This window comes from Notamacropus eugenii, chromosome 2 (assembly GCF_028372415.1).
Source record: "Notamacropus eugenii isolate mMacEug1 chromosome 2, mMacEug1.pri_v2, whole genome shotgun sequence".
Taxonomy (NCBI): domain Eukaryota; kingdom Metazoa; phylum Chordata; class Mammalia; order Diprotodontia; family Macropodidae; genus Notamacropus; species Notamacropus eugenii.
In genome coordinates, this window is record NC_092873.1 from 329,986,243 (window position 1) to 330,001,603 (window position 15,361).

The following is a 15,361-nucleotide window of genomic DNA, read 5'->3' on the forward strand; positions in this document are numbered from 1 at the left end:
CTTCATGCTTATCTTCTGGATCTGACCATGGGATTGAGGGGATGTGGACCTTCTAGTATTAACTAGCACTTGCATAATTCCTTCAGGTTATCTGATTTTATTTCATTTTACAAACAAGGAGCTGACACAAACAGAGTTAAGCGACCGGCCCAGGTGCACACAGCTGGTAAGAGCCTGAGGTTGCAGCTGAACTCAGGTCTTCCTAACCACTGGCTCAGGACTCGATCCCACGCACAGCCCCACGCGCAGAGGAAGAACCGGAGGTCACAGAGGTTACTTATCCTCCGCAAGGGCACGAGGACAGAGCCTCTCGTCTCCTCTTCCCCTCCCTTTCCCCCGGGCCCACCTCCGCGCTCTCCGCCTCCGCTCGGTGAAGAGCTCAGCCCAGCGCACAGATTTTCTCTCGTCCGTCGCCTACAGGGCACAGTCCGAGCGGAAATCAATTCCCCGAACTAAATGTGACCCAGAACCCCGGAGTGACTAAAGAACAGAGCGGCCTTCCTACGTTCTCGGGAACTCTTACAAGTCGGGGCCTCGGCAGCCGCGGGATTCGTAGGGTTCCGAGAGGCCTCCGAAGGAGGGGCTCTGGGACTCTGGCGAAGCCCGAGCTGCGCAGACTCGCGAACTTGGTCGAGGGCGGGGATGGGGAGGGGGGAGAAATTCTGGGCAGGTCGCTATAGCAACGGCGCCACCCATTGGCGGCCCGGGCCTGGGGGGGCGGGCCTTCGGGGACGGAAGTCCTCTCTAGCCCACCCGCTGGGCGGCCCGGGCGGCGGCTGCGAAGGAGGAGGCGTAAGCTGGGGTTTGAAATCGTTTGGCGGCGGAGGCGGCGGCCGCGGGAAGCTGACAGGACGGATGAGCCTAGGGGCACCAGGTTGTTATTGCCTTTTAGGATTTTCATTCCTCACCCATGCAATCCAGGATCCTGAGTGGGAGCTGAGGGGGAGCAGGGGTGTGGGGTCCCACCGCTGCCTTCCTTAGGCCAGGGGGTGGGGAGGACGAGGAGCCCCCCTTCCCATTCCCCTGTTGCTGCCTCTTGTCCGGGACCCTGCGCGCGCTCTGCCCCAGGGCGAGCCACGCTCTTTCCCGGGGCCCAGGCTCGGCGTGGAATTTGTGGGAACCTTTAGATTCCAGAACGTTCCACCTGCCGGAAAACACGAAGCCCTCTCTCTGACTCTCCTCCTCCCCCTCCTTTCCATTGGCTCTCAGTTAAACTGATAGTCGATCTGGACTCAGTCAACAAACATGCATTAAGATCGCACTGTGGTCCAGGCACTGTGCTTGTTGCTGGGACTTACAAAAACGAAAATGAAACAACCCCTTGCCCTCGAGGAACTTTCAGTCCGAAGAAGCAAAACGGGGTAGAAGCATCTCCATAGTGTGAGCCGTAAACCGCTATGAATTGATTGATCTGAACTCAGTCGAGAAACATTTATTAATTGCCTGCTATGTGCTAAGCACAAAGAGGCCAGATTAAATAATAGAGAAGACAACAAAAAAAGTATATGTATATATATATATATATATATTATATATATATATAATATAAATGGGAGATAATAGAGGGAAAGCACTAGAATTAAGAGAGGTTGGGAAAGACTTCCTGTAAAAGATGAGATGTTAGTTGGGACTTAAAGGAAGCCAGGATATGGTGATGAAAGAGAGCGTTCCAGACATGGGAGGGCAGTCAAAGAAAATTCTCAGAGTAGAGTGATAGAGTTCTTTTTCTTGGAATAGCAAGGAGACCAGTGTCACTATCAAAGAGTAAACTATAAAATAAAGTGCAAGAAGACTGAAAAAGTTAGGACGGAGTCAGGTTATAATGAGTGTTTAATACTAAGCAGAATTTTGATCCTGGAGGCAATAGGGAGTCAGAGATGTTTATTGAGTAGCAGGATGACATGGTTGGATTTGTGCTTTAGGAAAATCACTTTGGTGGCTGAATGAAGGATAGATGAGATATTTGAGGCAGGCAGACCCAGCAGCAGACTACAGTTGTCCAGGCATGAGGTGATGAGGACCTGTAACAAAGTGGTAGCTGTGTCGGAGGAGAGAAGGGGACTTCTTTAAGAGATATTGCAGAGGTGAAACTGAGAGGCTTTGGCAAGGATTGGCTGGGTTATGTGTTTGTTTGTGTGAGAGAGATAGTGAGGAGTCAAGATTTGGCAACTGTGAGAGTGAGGAATTGAGGATAATGTTGAGGCTGTGAACCTGGGGAGATTGAAGGATGGTGGTACCCTTGACAGAAATCAGGAAATTTAGAAGAGGATTTTTGGAAAAGACATTGGACACAATGAGTTTGAAATGTTTAGTTTGAAATGCTTAATAGGCATTTGATGATGTGGAACTGGAGCTTAGGAAAGAGACTGGTACTGGATATACAGATTTGGGAGTCATCATGGGAACTTATGAGGTCACCAAAAGAGTGGAATGAGAGAATGGCACAAGACAGATCCTTAGTATATACCAAGATAGGAGTAAGGGGTGGGGAGAGTGGGGTGACATGGATAATGAGGCATCAAAGGATCCTGAGAAGGATCACTTATGTAAATAGGAGAATTAATGGGGAAGAAAGAGAGCATTTGGGAGGAGAAAGTGTTCAGTAGTGTCAGATGCTGTAGAGAGATTAAAAAGGATGAGGAATGAGAAAATGTCATTGGGTATGGCAGTTAAGAGATCATTGGTGACTGGAGAGAACAGTTTCAAATGAGTGATAAGGTCTGAAACCAGATTATAGCAGGTTGAAATTAGAGTTTGAGAGGAGAGGAAGTGGAGGCAATGAATATAGACAACTTTTCTAAGAGATTGGCTGAAAAAAGAAAGGAGAGATAAAGGATAATAACTTGAGAAGTGGTTGAGGCCAGTGCAGGTTTGTTAAGAATGGGAGAGATGAGCATGTTTGTCCACACAATGAAGGGATTGTAGATAGGGTAAGGTCAGAGATTGAAGAAGGGGATGATTATGGAAGCAGTCAACTCGGGAAGATGGGAAGGAATGGAATCAAGGGCACATGAGGGATTGACCTTGGTAAGAGCCACCAATGGTTAGATGGAGAGTAAGGGATAATATTAAAGGGTTTTGAGATGTAGAGGGGAGAAGAAAGAGCTCAGTATGAAAGTATGAAGGGACATCCTCAGCTGAAAGGAGTAGAAAGTGGGAGGCATGGGAGGTTTAGATTTAGAACAACCTTTGTGGAAAGTAGAATATTGAATCAATTAAGGAAACACAAAAGGATTACTTTGTTGCAGTGATGACCTAGTTGAGGGTAGATAGTAGAAATATGTAATGGGCTTAGGCAGCTCCTTTGCTTCACTTCTTCCAGATTGGTTCTAAAATTTGTGAGTAAGGAACAGAAGAGGCCGGTGGTAGAAGTAATCCAAGGCTAGGATTTAGCAAATCATGAGTCTCTTGAGAACAGTGGACACTGTGGGCTTTAAATTGGTTAACTGTACGAAAAACCATTAGACCATATAGACCTAAATAACATCCCTCATGAATATGAAGTGGAGATGATGAATAGATTTAAGAGATTATATTTGGTAAATAGAGTGCCTGGAGGACTATGAACAGAAGTTCACAATATTGTACAGGAAGCAGCAACAAAAACATTCCAAAGAAAAAGAAGAGCAAGAAAGCAGACTGGCTGTCTAATGAGGCTTTACAAATAACTGAAAAAAGAAAGAAAGGAAAAGATAAAGAAGAAAGGGAATTAGAATTCCAAAGAATAGCAAGGAGAAATAAGGTTTTCTTAAAAATAAGCAATGCAAAGAAATAGAAAGAAAAAATAGAATGGGAAAGACAAGATCTCTTCAAGAAAATTAGAGATATCAGGGGAATGTTTCATGCAAAAATGGGCATACTAAAAGACAAAAATGGTGGGGACTTAACAGAAGAAGAGATTAAGAAGAGGTGGCAAGAATATACAAAAGAACTATACAAGAAAGATCTTAACATCACCAATAACCAATAATCATGATGGTATTGCTATTGATCTAGAGCCAGATATCCTGGAGAATGAAATTAAGTGGGGCTTAGGATGCATTGCTAACAGTAAGGCTAGTGGAGTTGATAGAATTTTAATTGAGCTATTTAAAATCCTAAAAGATGATGAAGATGATGCTGTCAAAGTATTGCACTCAATATGCCTGCAAATTTGGAAAACCCAACAGTGGCCACTGGATTGGAAAAGATAAGTTTACATCCCAATCCTAAAGAAAGACAATGTCAAGGAATGTTTAAAATATCAAACAATTGAGCTTATTTCACATGTCACCAAGGTATGCTTATGATTCTGCAGGCTAGGAGTCAGCATTATGTGAATTGAAAATGACCAGCAGAACAAACTTGTTTTTGAAGAGGCAGAGGAACTACATTCCATATTGCCAATATTTGCTGTATTATGGAGACAGCAAGAGTTCCAGAAAAATATATACTACACTAAAGTCTTTTGACTGTGGATCACAACAAAATGTTGCAAGTCTTCAAAGAGATGGAAATACCTGATCATTTTACTTGTCTCCTGAGAAACCTATATGCTCGTCAAGAGGCAACAGTTAGAACTGAACATGGAGCAACTGATTGGTTTAAGATTGGTAAAGGAGTATTATAAAGCTCTATAATGTTACCTTATTTATTTAACTTATATGCAGAGTACTTCATGTGAAATGCCATGTTGGATGAATCAAAAGCCAGAATTGAGGTTGTTGGGAGAAATAGCAAAATCTGCATCCTCTCAGATATGCAGACAATACCACTCTGATGGCAGAAAGTGAAGAGGAATTAAGAAGCCTTTTGATGAGGGTAAAAGAGTAGGGTGTAAAAGATGCCTTGAAGCTTTGATCTTGGCAACTGGTCCCATCATTTCCTGGCACATAAAGGAAGAAGAAATGGAAGTAATGTCAGATTTTCTGTTCTTGACCTCAAAGATTGTTGCAGATGGTGACTACAGCCATGAAATTAAAAGATGTTTGCTGCTTGGAAGGAAAGCCATTGTAAATCTGGACAACATACTGAAAAACAGAGACGTTACCTTGCTTACAAAAGGTCCATATAGTTAAAGCTATGGTTTTTCCAGTAGTAATGTATGGCTATGATAGTTGGACTATAAAAAAGCTGAATTGATGCTTTTGAGTTGTGGTGCTGGAGAAGACTTGAGAGTCCCTGGGACACAAGGAGATCAAATTAGTCAATTCTTAAAGAAACTAATTCAGGCTACTCGCTGGAAGGTCAGATACTTAAATCTGAAGCTTAAATACTTTGGCCACATAATAAGAGGATGAGACTTATTAGAAGAGACCCTGATGCTGGGAAAGATGGTAGGCAAAAGGAGAAGAGGATGTGGAGGATGAGATGGATAGTTTTATGCAAGCAGTGAAAATGAACTTGGACAGATTTTGAGAGATAGTGGAGGATAGAAGTGCACGGCATACTCTGGTCCATGGGATTGCAAAGAGTCGGATATGACAATGACTGAAGAACAACAATAGCAATAAAAGAGTTGAAATAAGGAAGGAAGGAATGTGAGGTTAGAGAAGGGGTGATGGCTTGAGAGAAGTACTGTGGGGCAGAGAGAATGGAGGTTTCATTGAAGACAAAGAATAGTTTTAGGAGGGCCAGACATAAGGAAAATTAAATAATGAGTTATGATCAGGGAAAGGAATGTCAAGAGTTTTTGATTCTGGGAACAGAACGTGTGAGGAATGGTAAGATCTAGGCTGTGATTGTCCCTGTGGGTGGCTGAGGTAGAATGGAAGGATATGTCATAGGATCTTAGGAGCCTGAGCTTACTGGAAGGTTGGGATGTTTGGCAGAATATCAACTTGTATAAAGGTAAAAGTTGTGAAGGAGAGGAAGAGTGTGGACTATACTGAATTCCATGAGAAAGGAGGGAAAATGACTTGGGAACCAATAAACGTTGGCTCATGATGACCTGAATTGGATGAGAAATTTGTAAGTCACTTAACTGCTCTGGGCCTCGTTTTCCTCATCTTTAAAATAAGTGATTTGGACTTATGGCATCTAGGGGCCCTATCAGCTATATATCTATGATCCTATTAATGGGTGGTAGAGTTGGAGTGAGACAAAGGAAGTTCTTTGGTATTCTCTTTATCACTAGTACTCCTTTCCAGCCCAATTCTTTCCATTCCCTCCTTCCCAGGGCAAAATACCACAACACCCTTTCTTGTAACAAATTAACATGGTCACCCAAAACATATCCACATATTGATCATGTCTGAAAGTGTCTAATTTATTTATTTTTCTCTCTTTCAAGGGATAGGAAGCACATTCCTTCTTCTCATTAGTAGTTGGTTATAATATTGATTAAAGTTCTTAAGGCAAAAGTTTTGTTTTTGTTTTTTGTGGGGTTTTTTTTGTTGTTGTTGTCATGGTATAAATTGTTCTCCAGCTTCTGTTCACTTCATTTTATGTAAGTTTGTACAGTCTTACCAGTTTTTTTGGGACCTATCCCTTTATTTATTTATTTATTTATTACAGTTACATCCATTTATCATAATTTGTTTAATTATTCTCTAATTGATAGGCACTTTCCTCATTTCCAATTCCTTATCACAACAAAAAGTGTTGTGAATGTTTGTGTACATATGGGTCCTTCTTTCTTTTATTCTCTTTGGAGTTTATGCCTAATAATGATATTATTCGAGTCAAAGGGTATATCTAACTTAATGACTTTCTGGGTATAAGAAAATTAATTTAGGTAGTACATGCCATTTTTGTTATTTTGGCATAGCCAAAGTAAAGTCAATTACTACCTCCCCACTTATTTAGATCTGTCTTTGTGTCTCTGTTTTGGAATGTTTTTGTGATTATATTTAGTTAGTTCCACTTAATACGTGACTTCCCAAATATTTTATACATTCTGTAACTTTTTTGAATTTTTTCTTTTCTCTCTTTTTTTTTTTACTCTTCTGCTGGGCTTTATTAGTGTTGAAGGCACAACTTTAACATTAGAATTTTCTTAGTATGGATTCAGTGTCGGGATGAAATGAGGATAATATAGATTCAGTGTCGGGATGAAACTTGCAAAGCATATTTATGCTAATGCAGCAACAACCTGCAACAAGGATACAGTGATTCATGCTTCCTTCTCTGGATGTAAACCCTGCTGTCCCCTCCCCTCACTATGGAAACACATCTAGTCAGCAGGGCAGAATAAAGTACTTTTCTGGGTTTCAGAAATCCAGCAAGCCCAAGGGACCTAGATTCCATATGGCTGAGACCTTTTACGTCTTTAGATGATCAGGAAGCTTTGTTAGGTAAACTGGAGCCATTTATGTTCCAGGGGCAGCTTTTTGGCTTACTTCATTGTTTGGCAGTCAGAAGGGGGAAATGGAATGGGGAAAGAGAAAAAGAAGTTGCTTCAGAGAAGCCAGGCCCCAAAACGTGCTAGTTAGAATCTAGGTCTTTTAGGTAAAGGCTTCCCATGTAATGGGTGGGATGAAGAAGATGGGTCAAGGAAACATTGATCCTTTCAGTGTTGGTAAGATACAGAGAGGTTGCTTGTTTGAGTTTATTTTATGTCCTTCTACTTTGCTGAGGCAGCAAGCAGCTAGGTTGTACATTGGATAGAGTGCTGGACTGGATAAAGACAGGAATGTGATCTCAGATCTGGCCTGACACTTACTAGTTTTGTGACCATGGGCAAGTAAGTCACTTATCCCTGTTTGCTTCAGTTTCCTCATCTGTCAAATGAGCTGGAGAAGGAAATGGCAAACTATTGCAGTATCTTTGCCAAGAAATCTCCCAAAAAGGGTCATGAAAAGTCAGACATGATTGAAATGGCTGAAAAACCACAAAACTTTATTGAAGCTGTTGTTTTAATTAATTTTTTAGGTTTTCCTACCTGTCTCACCATTTCTTTGTCTCTTTTGCTCCATTTTCATTTAGATTATGCGAACTAATAGGATCTAGCTATTTCACTTAGTGATCTTATCAGCTCTCAAGGTTTGACATCTCAATACAGATGACTCTGAAATATACTTGTTCAGCCCTAAACTTCTCTTCCAGTCTCCGGTTTTTCATCTCTCTTGCCTTTTTAGACATTTTGAATTGGATGTCCTGTAAATATCTTAAGCTTATTATGTCTAAAACTGAACTCATTATCTTCCTTCCCCATCTGCCTCTCAAACCCAACTCTCCATTCCTTATTACTGTGGAAGGTAGGTACCACCATCCTCCCAGTAACCCAGGTTCATAACCTGATTGTCATCTTGACTCCTTACTCTCACTTTCCATGTCCAAGCAGTTGTCAAATCCTGGCATATCTACCTTTTTAACATCTCATATATGCCCTCTTTCTTCCTTTGATATGGCTACTAAGCTGGTGCAGGCCCTGATCACCTCCTTCATAAACTATTGTAATAACCTGTTCATTGGTCTCCCTGCCTCAACTCTTTCCCCCCACCAATCTGTTCTTTACTCAGCTGTCAAACTGTACTTCTCAAAGCATAAGACAGACCCCTAATCAGTTAGCACCAGTTGCTTCCTTTTGCCTCCCTCATCAAAATAAAAATCCTCTGTTTGACCTTTAAGGTCCTTCAGACCCTGGTGTCTTTCTACTTTTCCAGTCTTCATACTCCTTAGTCCTCTCCTCATGCTTAATAATCCAGTGACATTGACCTACTTGCTGTTTCTTACGTGTAACATTCTGTCTTCCAACTCTTCAGTATTGTTTTAGTTTTATTAATGTGTTTTATTTTTATATTATGAATATTTACAGTTTTTTCCCCACTTCCTTAGAGATCAATTGTAATAAAGTAAAACAGGTAAGTAAACCTATTAATACGGTGACTTTATTTAAAGATGCATGCAGCATTTCACATTTGTAGCATCACATCCATCCCACCTTTCTAGTTACAAAGAAAAAGAACAGAAACCTCTTTTTTTCCTCCATTTCACACTCTTCGATTGGAAAAAAAAGAAAAGAAAAAAATTCTTGTTACAGATAAGCACAATGAAGAAAAATATTCCATCAATGCTTGTATTCAGTACTATGTCTCATTCTACATTCTGAATCTATTACCTCTGTAAGGGATAGCATGCTTCTTTATTAGTTCTCTGGAATCATGATTAGTCATGTATAATTATTACAGTTTTCAAAGTTGTTTGTTTTTATAGCTTTGTTATTGCTTAAATTGTTCTCCTGGTTCTGCTTATTTCATTCTTTACCCATTTATAAACATCTTCAAAATTGTTTATTTTATACTATTTGATATTATAGGTTGGAGAAATATTAATTGCACATGGGAAGGATAAGCCAATATAATAAAAATAATAGTACAATGTAAAATCATTTACTTACTCAATGCCATGCCAATAAAACTACCAAGAGATTACTTTATGGAACAAGGAAAAATAAAAATTCATCTGAATGGAAAAAAGTTTGAGACTCTCAAGAGAAATAATGAAATGGAATGGGAATAAAGTGGGCCTAGCAGTGTCAAATCTCAAATTGTGTTATAAATCAGTAATTATTAAAACAGTTTGGTACTGGTTGAAATAAATAAGAGATGGATCATTGGAACAGATCTAGATAACTAGAAGCAAATGTATCTAATACCTTAGTATTTGATAAATAGAAAGACCTCTGACATTATTTGACAACTTCTGGGAAAATTGGACAGCGGTATAGAAGAAATTATACATAGACCAACACATCACACCTTTTACAAATATAAGCTCCACATGGGCATATATCCTAAATATGAAAGATCATACCATAATCAGATTAGAGAGGTAAGGAAAAAATAATTTATAAGATCTCTTGTTAGGAGAAAAGTTCATGACTCAAGAAGAGAAGATCATAGAAGAGATAATTTTTATTCCATAAATTAAGAAGTTTTCCCCCCCAAAATCTGGTAAAGCTAAGGTGAAAAGGAAATAATTTACTGGGGAAATATTTGCATCATTTCTTTGACAAAGATCTCATTTCCAAGATACATAAAAATCAATTCAAGTTTATAAGTAAAAGAACTACTTCCCAATTGATAAATGATTTAAGGAGATGAACAGACAGTTCTCTAGGAAAGAAATTCAGGCTATTAAGAGTCATATGAAAAAAATGTTCTGCTTTTCTCTGGTTGTTCTCCGTGTTTAGACTGCTCTTCTTACCTCTGCCTCCTTAAGACTTCCCTGGCCTTCTTCAGGTCTCAGCTAAAGTTCCACCTTCTGAAAATGCCAACGCTTTTCTCCAATCCTCTTTAATCTCAGCACTTTCCTCTGAGATTTTCTCCTATATATCCTTTATATATCTTGTTTGTACTTAGTTGTTTGCATGTTGTCTCCTCCATTAGAATATGAGCTCCTTGAGAGCAGGACTTTTTTTTTTTTTGTCTGTCTTTGTATTCTTAACTCTTCACAGAGTTCCTGGCATGTAGATGTGAATAAATACTAGCTGACTTACTTACTGATCTCTAGGGTTCTTTAAATAAATCCTCATATCATCTGCAGAAAAGTAATACTTCTATTTTTTCTTTGCCTAAACTTATTCTTCAGTTGCTTTTCTTATATTTTGTTGTAGCTAGCATTTCAGTTACTATATCAAGTAATAGGGGTGGGTGATAATGAACTTTCTTGCTTTATTCCTGATCTTCTTGGGAAGGCCTCAAGCATTTCTCCATTACATATAATTATAGCTCTTTGCTTTATATAGGTACTATTTAGCATTTTAAGGAAATGTACATTTATTCTTTTGCTTTATAAATGTTCTTAATGGTAATGAGTGTTATATTTTGTCAAAGTCTTTACCTAAAAGAAGGATATAACAGAAATGTAATGTGATCTGTGATCTGTGTGACTCATTTCCCCTACCCCCTTTTTTTCTCTCTTATTCTCTGGTTTCTTGCACTTTCCTTCTAAATTCTCCTCTACAATTTAGTTTACTCATCCCTGAATTCAGTCCCTGAATTTACCCTTTCTTGTAACTGTCCCTTCTCTTTTCCCTGTCGTGTGTTTATGTGTGTGTGTGCGTGCGTGCGTGTGTGTGTGTGCATTCAACACTCCCTTGCCTGATTCGGATACAAATGATATATTCGTATAATGCCTACTCTCCCCATCTCTTCCTCCATGTTTGTATACTCTTTTCCTAGGGCACTCCAGTCTTGAGGCATGGTCAGTTCTTCATTTGTTCCCTGCTGTATTCTTTTTTCTTCTCTTTTCCTTACACTTTTAAGATGATCAATACAAATCAAAACTAGTGACTACTTCTTGTCTTATTTTAACTTCCTCTGTGAATTTTGAAGACATCTATTAGAATGTAAAAACCTTATCTGTTCCTCAAATCTATTTTTCACTCTAGGCTTCTCTTGACTTCCATGTTTGCATTTCAGAGTTTCTACTCAGCTCCAGTCTTTCTATCAGAAGTGCTTGAAAGTCATCCATTATCTGAAAGATCAGTTTTTTTCCCTTGTAGTATTATACTCAGCTTTATTGGGCATGTGATTTTGGTGATAAGCTTTTATCTTTTTGCTGTTTGTAATATCATATTCCTAGGGGATATGTGAGAGAGCTGGGCTTTCTCTGAGCCATTTCAGACAGCAGTCTTGCAGTGAAGAGCATTTTACAAGATCACATAGCTAGTAAGTGGAAGAGGCTGACTGCCAACCCAAATCTTCTGATCCTGATTCCAACACTACTTATGTTGTACCATGCTGACATCACATTCTGTTGAGGTATTCAGCGAAAACCAAGATTGTGTGGTTTACAGTAATCAGTGAAAAATCATAACAATGTAATGAGTGTTATAAAAGAAATGAATAAAATAGAAAGTATGGCATAAGAAGGGTAACACAATTTACTCTTGTTCTTTTGCTTTCCAGTAATTAACTAGAACCACTCTAGTGGTTCTCCTATAGCATGGTTTTAGGCATAATGGAAAATTACTTACAGTCTAAAGTACTGTTTAAAATGTAAACTTAATTTGATTTAAAGCTAATTATTTAATGTGTGCAAAGTTCTGGGGATATAGAGATGAACAAGATAACAATCACTGATCACAGGGAACTAATAATCAAGTAGTGTACGTAAGGAATGTACATAAACTGTAGTAATAAAAAATAGAATATAAGTACATAGTCGACATATAGTAAAGAACGTAAGTTATGTTGTAGGGAGTATTATGAAAGAGATTGTTTGAGATTCCAACCTGTAATATAACTTTTTGTTTAGTTGTTAGTAGAGTTAATTATTTGTGTATAAGATATAGTGAGGATTCCTTTTCTTTTCTTGCCTTGCCATGTCCACAGAATTCATATGGTGGCCAACCTACTGGTTTATAAGCCTTTCCAGACTTAACTAAGTTGGTTCTCAGCAGAGTGCCCAGACTGTGCTTTAAAACTTTTCATCATGACAGAACCTATCAGTGATTAAGCAGATGCCTAGTATCACCCTGATAGGGGACGTAGACATTAGCCTGAACACCCAGAGGACTGAGGCTTTACTTTAAACATTAGACCTGACATTGAGCTGAATGCATGTTCCATGTGATATGCTTTATCCTCTGGCATTTTGTGATGTAACTAATGACTGGTGCCATTCAGTCTAGCCCTTGAGAAACAAAGGGTAGACTCTGGCTAAACTACCTGTCATGCCTCCCATTCCCACTCCTTGGTTTTTGAAGAAGGAACACTACACTTTGCTGTCTATCATCATAAGACCCTGGAATGTTGAGGCCTGGGTCAAGTAGTACTTATGAGTTCTTGTCTCCCGGGGCAAAACCTGCCTTCCCCTTTTACGCTTGTATTCTCATTCTCTTCCACCTCTGTCTTTTTACTGCCTAGTCCCTTTCATCTCAGAGGAAGAAGTGGCCCTTCTTGCCAAGACCCCTTACTTGCCCTGTGTTCTTTATTCTGTTCCCTCCCATGTACTTGAGATTTCCCATATAGTACTCACTCTTTCATTTTCAGTTCTGCTGTTTACTTGCTCTGGAATATCCCATCTATAAAAAACAAAAACACTAACCTTCATTTTATCTTTCTATCAACTCAAGCTATTAATCTTTTACTTTTCACTATTAGACTTCTGGAAGGAATTGACTGTACCTAATTTTGCCATGTCTTCACTTCTCATTCTGCTCTGACTTCTAATGCCACCACTTACTGAAACGACTCTTTCAGAGGTTGCCAGCAGTCCCTTTACTGCTAAGTCCAATGTCCTTTTTTCGGCCTCTATCCTTTTTGTCGTGTTAGTGATTTTTGATCCTATTGACAGCTCTGTCCTTTTGGATGCTGTATCCTCCTTGGATTCCTTGGCATTGCTACTTAGTATTCTCCTGTCTATACCATTCCTACTCATTCTTCTTTGCTGGATCATCATACTTTTCCTCCTTCCTTATGTGGATTTTGTCTTAGTCTTAGTCCTTTTCTGTCTCTGTAGTCTTTCCTTTGGAGACTTCACTGGTTCCTATAGGTTCAAATATCATTTCTATGCAAATGACTTTCATCTATGTATTTAGCTGTAAGTTAGTCCTGAACTTCATTCATACATCATCAATTGCCTGTTAGATAATCTCTTTCAGATGTTCTGTAGGCATCTCAAATTCAGCATGTTCAAATAGAACTAATTTTCTGCAGACCTGCCTCTCCAAACTGCCCTATTTCTGTTTAGGACACCACTACCTTCTAAGTAACAGAGTTTTGTAACCTTATTGTCTTCCTTGACTCTTTCCCTCTCCCCCTATTCAGTCAATTGCCAGGTCTTATTGATTCTATCTACATGACATATTGTCTCCATTCACTTCTCTCCCTTTATACGGTTACTATCCTAATTCATACACTCATCATATTTTCCTCGAGTAGACTATTGTAATAGCTTTGTAAGTTATCTCCCAGCTTTCATTTTTTTTTTTGACTCTGATCCATTCTTCCAACAGTTATCACAAAAATAACCAGTATTTGCATAGTATTTAAGGTTTGCAAAGTTTAATGTATGTTATCTCATGTGAATTTCCTAAGGCTAGAATATGACTTTGTCACTAATTTCCCCCTGAACCATTAGTGGATCCACACTATCTTTAGGAAAAAATTGAAACTCCTTAGCTTTGCCTTGAAGGCCCTCCTTAATTTGTCTTCTACATACCTTTTTAGTCTTATTTCATACTAATGGGTCATTCCCTAAATGTAATAATCCATCTCCTTCCTCACACAAACCATCTCTAATACCTAGAATATGCTTCCTTCTCAATTCTGCCTCTCAGAGTGCATATCTTCCTTCAGGGTTCTGTTCAAGAACTACCTTCTCCATGAAGGCTTTTTTCATTCTTCTGTCCTCCCTCTCCTAACCATATTTATTAAGACTGTTCTCTTCTTTAATTTTCTTTGTTCTATCCTATTTTTTCTAATAGTAATTTTTTATTATAGTTCAGAAATAGATGAGAAGTCTTCTCTTTTTTTTTTGAGCTTTATTATGCTGTCTGTTAAAAAAGCCCGTATTCAAAGCCTTTTTGGCATCACAGAAAGACCTCCCAGGATTTGAACTCAGTCTGCAAGAACTCAGGTATACCTACCTAATTAATCTTTGATCTGGTTAAGTACATTTTAAAATAGAATTTTATCATAATTAGTCAAAGTGGCAATAGATTTTTGAAAAGAGAAAAAAAATTCCCAGTGCCAGCTATATTTTATCGCAACATTTGAGTAAATGTTGAGTCCTTAAGACATGGTCTTTGGCATCTATGTGATTTGAACTTAATCATCAGTCTTTTGCACTGTGCCTTTCTCAATAACAAAAGCCATTCAAAACTTTTTTTTTATATCATTGTTTTTTACTATTATAGCCTGTTGAATCAGGCTATAATACAATAATACAAGTTCAGTATCATTTCCTGCAACAGTTGACTTATCTTTTTGAGCATGAGAAATTGCACAAGGAGCACCTGGTCTTATGTCTACTCTTTGGACATATTTTTCTATCCATGAAGTTTCCAGTTTCAGTTCAATAAAAATGTTGATGGGGAAGTGAGCATAGTGACCCTAATTATGATGAAAACCCGAGGTAACTCCTTTAATTGTGTTGCACATATAACTACAGATTGGGTGAACTGTTTCAAGTTTTTACCAATATTCCCACTACTTGTCAACTTGGAGCTTTTTTCTCTTTTTTTCCAGGGAGACTGAGGTCAGCATTGATGTTTGAAATCCCTTCAAAGGCTTTATAATAATTATTTGGCCCTTTAGATAAATGTCAAAATTTTCTGGGATGTTGAAAATCTGGTTGTTGAGAATAGTCTTCATTCTCAACAGCATGGATAGGCCAAAGAGATATTATACTTGTTTGTATGTGTGCTGGATCTCCCCCCTCCCCATTCCCCCTTTTCCCCCACAAAAGAATGTAAGCTACTTGAAGGAAG

General features: G+C 38.8%; 1 protein-coding gene across 2 annotated transcripts in view; it reads left to right on the plus strand.

The window, feature by feature from the left end:
- The first annotated feature begins 311 nt into the window (after positions 1 to 311).
- The window catches only part of CEP112 (centrosomal protein 112), a 587,248-nt gene continuing 572,198 nt past the window's right edge, over positions 312 to 15,361 (plus strand). For both annotated transcript variants that reach the window (XM_072645484.1, XM_072645485.1), the window contains exon 1: positions 312 to 874. In XM_072645484.1, the coding sequence (XP_072501585.1) occupies positions 643 to 874 (232 nt within the window). In that variant the 5' untranslated portion in view covers positions 312 to 642. The remainder of the gene's footprint in view (positions 875 to 15,361) is intronic.